General features: G+C 43.3%; 1 protein-coding gene across 5 annotated transcripts in view; it reads right to left on the minus strand.

The window, feature by feature from the left end:
* Positions 1 to 5,479, minus strand: part of SOS2 (SOS Ras/Rho guanine nucleotide exchange factor 2) — a 76,523-nt gene extending 71,044 nt beyond the window's left edge. For all 5 annotated transcript variants that reach the window (XR_006603391.1, XR_006603392.1, XM_004738741.3 and 2 more), the window contains exon 1: positions 5,205 to 5,479. Coding sequence is in view for 3 of the 5 variants with exons in the window: in XM_004738741.3 (XP_004738798.1) it covers positions 5,205 to 5,291 (87 nt within the window). In the remaining 2 variants the exon portion in view is untranslated. The remainder of the gene's footprint in view (positions 1 to 5,204) is intronic.
* Positions 5,480 to 6,052: the final 573 nt, after the last annotated feature.

A 6,052-nucleotide genomic window follows, 5' to 3' on the forward strand; every position in this document is an offset into this window, starting at 1 on the left:
AAGAATTAGAAAGTGCTATGTAAGAGATAATGTTTGAGTTTACAAAGTGATTTAATGAAGAAAACAGGGAGAATGAAAACTTTATTTGCAAGACAATACTAGTGCTCACATTTAGATCTTGATGTTATTTCAAAGGCTTTCTACCATCATATGTTCTCACGTAAAAGAAGATAAGAGTTTTAGGTTGTTAATTTTTAACGTGACTACATGAGATAATGCTAAATCCATTAGTTCCATTAAAATTCCTTCCTGATTCAAACATGCAGACTAACAGACAATATAATCAAACTACTGTTCCCTGAAAGAGAGGCCATGGTTAATATAAAAGACATACTTGATTTATGTCAAGTGGTAACACAGGTAATGCTTTGCACAGTCAGCATAAAACACATTAATGGAATATTATTGCTCCATATATACCATACCAAAATTAAACTGAAAATAGGGGACGGCTACTAAATCATAGCTGACAGGGAGCTAAATGCAGCAAGTTAAAATGCATTCCTAATGCTCATCCAGTTCTGGCTGAACCCCTTGGGTCAGTTTGGGTCATGATTAGTTTGGAATAATTCCAAGTGACTCCCTGGAGTCACAGTTCTACTGTTTTAGTCAGTGGCTTTAGGAAATCCAGAACAGGCCTGACGTCACAAAAAAATCATAGGATATCCTATTCAATTCTAGCTTTCAGCTGGAGTGATATTTTAAAAAAGCAATTTTGATCAAGTTAATCTAATTATTTTGTTACATAAATAACACTACAGGGCTCCTACTCTCAAATAGAAACCTCTTAACCTGGTATACAAACCAGCTTTTTCTTTTCACTTGGTTTTAGTTCTTTGTCAAGTCCTCCTCCTCTTCCCAAACAATTCACCTTTCTACCTTTCCCTCAATCTCAAATCCTTTCTGCCCGCTTTCTTTGTTCTGTTAATTCCTATTGATCTTGCAGATAATTGTTCTTTACTGTCTGTCCTTCTCAAAACCTCTCCCACACAGACATTTAGTTTGGAAGCTTTAGGAGAACAGAGGCCTTACTACACAACCTCAATATCAACAGTAGTACAGGACACCCATGAGGCACTCAATAAATATTTGAATATATCCTCCAGAACTCAGCACAAATGTTATCTCCCTAGAGAAGCCCTCCTTGACCCTCTTGTGTCAGTGACACCAATTTTATTTTCTCAAAGCTCCCTCTACTTTTCTTTTGGGCCCGAGAAAGATCCAGAGCAGTCTTCTAAAATGGCTCCGAGAGAGAGTAACAAAGGCAGAAACACCAGAATCTTTCAGCGTTCACAAAAGCATTTCTAAACCAAAACCTCCTTCCTTTTTCTTCCTTGCCATATAGACTGCTATTTAATTAACTAGATATTGTCTTGTATATCTTATATTTTAGACAGATACCTAGAGCAAACCGTAATGTCTGGGGTGAGGAGTTCATATTTAACCTGAATCAAAGTCAGGAACAATTCAACCACTTCTTTCTAACTCTCTATGACACTTTTAACTGCAGAGAGAAAGGCAACAGACATTTTCTTTTCCACATTTAGCGTGGTGAAGAACACCCAAAAGAAAAGGCATCAACAAGGGAAACAACACGGATGAAAAACGTCTAATAAAATTATTTAAAGGCATGTCTTCCATACATAGAATGCTAACACTGATTTTTTTCAGCATAAAATCAATAGCGCATACCAAAGTACCGAAGGCATTTCAAAGACACAGGTAATAAGTTGCATTTACAAGTATATCCCACACTCTTTTTTTTCCTCCCAAGTAATATGATAGCTTCAGTGTTCTTGGGGAGTAGTGGTGAGGGCATTTATGTTTCTGGCTCTTTTAAGGGAGATACATAATTCAGCAGTAATGTTAACAATCCATGTATTATCCATTTAGTAATGTTATTTCCCTCAGCCTGACCCTTTGTAGTTCTTTATGAATTTAAATGCTATACCTGAAGTAGTTTTAAAAGTTAAAAACAACAACAAAAACTTTAAGAACAAAAACAAAACAAAAAGTTAAAGAACACATTTCTATTTCCAAAATTACTTTTCCGTAAATCTATTTTTCAATGTTTGTGCTTTTATGTAGTGAGACAAATATTTAATGTTGGCTTAAAGAATCCCCTGAGGTTTCAGGGTCAACAATGGTTGGTTTAAAGAATCCCCTGTGGTTTTAGGGTCAACTTCACCACGTAATCTGATTTTCATAAAAATTAGCCAAAACTTGAAAATAAGCAAAAGACATTACTAGGTATCTTTCAGTACAATGCTGTGCTCAAACCTCTGAATACTGTCTATTGACTGAGCTATTTTACAAATCTGTGAGATTAACATTGAGATTTTTATCTGGTACAGATGCAAATAATTTCAAATCAGTAGAAAATACAATCCAAAACTTATTGTTCATGTCCCTATAGGATATTAACTAATTTTGTATCTAACCCAACAATCTTAATATTCCTTTATTAAATTGTCTATAAATACCTATCTCCTAAAATTTTCATATGAAGTAGCTTTAACATTAACTTATGAGTTCCCCTATTAGGTAATAAGTTGAATCAAAATCACTGACACACATTCATATATATTTGCAAGAGTCATGATTTTACCTTTCAGAAAAGTATACTTTAAGTTTCAGAGGTTCCACCAAGATGCCCAAGTAGAATCTGATAGAGGCAATTAAACTATTCTGTTCTTTTCACACACACACATACAGATATTACCTACATAACTCTAAGCTCCTAACTGCTAGCTATCTCATTTATATAAACCCACACCAAAAGGTTTAGAATGTTCAGTGTTGATGGTAAACAGTTAAGAGCATGGCTTTTATTCATCTTTATTTCATCTTAGTTCCAGCATGGTGCCAGGTACCTAAAATGTGTTCAATAAATATTAATATCAATTAAAGTTCAATTAAAAAAACACAGGGATAAATATAGAGGAAAAAAGAAAAAAAGTTACAAAAGTATTCCACATGTTCAATGAAGAAAAAGCCAACTGGAGGAGAAAAATCCTAGTAGACCAATACTACCACTACAACTAATCCTAGTAGTCTGTAACTATCTGTTAGCTGGAGGAAGGAAGCAAGCCAAGTTCTTAAGTAAAGACAAAACCTTCCTTGAAATGGCAGGATTTCCCATTGTACAAAGGTATGGCTGGCAGGTACAGACCGGAATGTAACACATCCTACAAATGAAGAGTGAACCTTGAGCTCCTCCTGAGCAGTAACTCTTAGCAGGCACCATAAACCTGCATGTTGCAATACCACAAATATCCAAATGCCACAGAACTGGACATAATCCAGTTATTATTAACACCAAAAATTTTCCAAAAAATTCCACAGGAATATATCTCAATTCTGTAATAATAGTAAATTAATGAATTAAATGGAAATTGCTTTTTGAATTGAGTTCACCACAAAAGACCAAATTTTCTTAGATGTATTTATTCCATAAGCAAAGGATCTATGAGAACTGTACAAGACAGTACAGATCTACAAGACACCCGAACTCCAGGTAAACAAGAACAGCATATAAAGGCAAATTAACAGTCTCAAAGCAATGGACTAGGATACTTGTTCTGGCTTTGTTTCCACCCGAACCTGAAGAAGTAAATCTGTCTCTGTTCATGCAGGATTATTAGGGTCAAAGCTACCTATGGAATAAATTATGCAACACACGCTCAAATGCTATCTGCTACCAGAAAGGACCAGTAGGTAGATACTTGCATCCCACTGCCAAAAATACATGCCTACCTGCTAACTGCACTCACCTTCTGCTGAGTGCAATTACTCACAAAAGAGTCAATAACTATCTCAGCATATCCCCCTTTACTTTTCAACTCCAGACAGAGTTCATTATCACTACTCTTGGCATACTTGCAGTTCTTTCTCCCTCCTTGTAGAATCAGGCTGCCCCAGGAAGTCAAGTCAATTAACTTCAACACCTAGTATATCAGTGAAATGATAACTGCCCCCTAGTTACCTCCACCACCAAGTTCTCAAAAAAAGACTTGACTTGGTGTTTGGCCCAAGGCAGGCAATATCTCCTTGTAAGAATTATGGAAACGATGGAAAATCTGAAACTCCAAATGCATGAGGAAAATGTTCTCACCTTTAAAATATACTTCTTCATTTGCAGAAATTTGTTACTTGAAGATTTATTTTTCAAGTGCAGTCTTTCAAATTACTGGGTTTTATTAATTATTTAAAATTTATTGTTATTTTGCACAAAATGCAGACAGTACTTAACGCCCTGTATCAATGGCAATGGAAGCCTATGTTCAGCAAACACGATGCCTAATCCTGCAGTCTTTAAATTTGTCTTGACCTTACAAAAAGGTTTATTTTAAAAATGATAGTACGATTATTACCTAAATTCACAAACGGAGATCACCTACAGGTGATGTGATCTCTTGTAAGAGAGATGCACCCAGGGTATACACCCAAACTTGACAGGTTATTTTATGAGATGCACCTTTTTTGCCCCCCTTAAAATGATTCCAAGATCTAAACTGCACCCAGTGAAGAAACACCAAGTTTTCCATGCGAAATCTCTTGTAAACGGATAGGACACCTTTCGCAGGAAGTGAGGGAAGCACTTGAAATTTCCCTCAAGAATTGTAAAAGGAGTATTACGGCCCACTGACATTTCACACGTGAAACACAACCATGTTACAAAAAAGCACCGCCTCGTGAGTGGACACCCTTGACAAGCAAACTGCCTAGGCGAACACCCCCAAAGAACCTGATTAAAGGTAATTACCAGGCCTGGAAATGAACTTTTGTTTTAGAAACTATGTAAACACCAGCGAAGACTTTCTCTTGCCCTAATCCAGCCTGAGGACAACAAATTGGCCAACGGCGGAAGTTGCTTGACGAAATGACTGCAACATGAAATCCATTTTTATGATCATAACAAAACCTTCCTTCCGGGGCCAGGCAAAAACTTGAGAAAACGTCCTTTTGGATGCAACAGGCAATTCTGAACCCCCCCCACAGCCAGCCACTGAGCAAGAGCTTTGCCCGCAGGACCCGAGCACTGGGAGGACGTGCAGAAGCCCCGTTAGAAGCTCGCAGGGGCCCAAGCCGGGCAACCCCCAACCCACCCTACCCCCCCTGCCAGCCGCCGGGCTCAGCCGACGCTCCGCGGCCGCCCCGGCACCTCCCTCGGCCCCCGCGGCCGCCCGGGCACCGGCACTGACCTTCCGCAGGGCCGAGACCAGCAGTCCCCGCCATTTCGGACTGTTCTCTTCGCTGAAGAACTCGTACGGCTGCGGCGCCTGCTGCATGGCCCCGGCCGCAGCGCCTTCGCATCAGGGGCGGCCCGCGGACGGAGCCGGGCCGGGCGGGTGGCCTGACAGGCAGGGCGCGGGCCGCCTCGCCTCGCCGGCCGCCGCCGCCGCCGCCTCCCGCCCGGGCCGCAGCTACGGCCGAGGCGGCTCGGGGGCGGCGCCGGCGGGTGGGCGGAGGCTCCGGGGGCGGTTTCCTCGGCCCCGGCGGCCTCTCGCGCAGCGTCGGCAAAGGAAGCGCCGCGGCCGCAGAGTCCGGGTGACCCCCCAGCTGCGACCGAGGCGGCGGCCTCCTGTCCCGGCGGCGCTGGCCCGCTTCTTGGGGGGCTCCTTCTCCTTTGTCTGGGTTCGGAACCCGCGCGGGGTACGGCTGACCTCGCCCTTGCCCCAACTCCCGCTACGGCCGCGGCTGGCGGAGAGCAGCGGCGGCAGCTTGTCTCCTCATTGCCTCACCCCGCCCTCCCAACAGGCAACGCCGCCCGGCCCGCCCGAGTCACCTCCGGAGGTCTCTGGGGACCGAGCGGACGTGCGCGTTGGGAGAACAAGCCACACTCTAGCGCGCAGAGCGCTAGCCACTGCTGCCGCCCCCGTAGCAGCCGCGCACAGCGCCCCGGGGCCGCAGCCCAGCTCCCGGCTCCAGCAGTCGCCGCTCGGCCCGCCCCCTGGGCCCGGCGCTCATTATCCTGGGTCGCCGGAGAAGCCCCGCACGGAGCATGCGCGCCGCGGAGCTTGGCAAAGGCGCCGGCGGGTCGCTGGGTTGC

This window comes from Mustela putorius, unplaced genomic scaffold (assembly GCF_011764305.1).
Source record: "Mustela putorius furo isolate JIRA1106 unplaced genomic scaffold, ASM1176430v1.1 tig00000129_pilon_pilon_pilon, whole genome shotgun sequence".
NCBI lineage: Eukaryota > Metazoa > Chordata > Mammalia > Carnivora > Mustelidae > Mustela > Mustela putorius.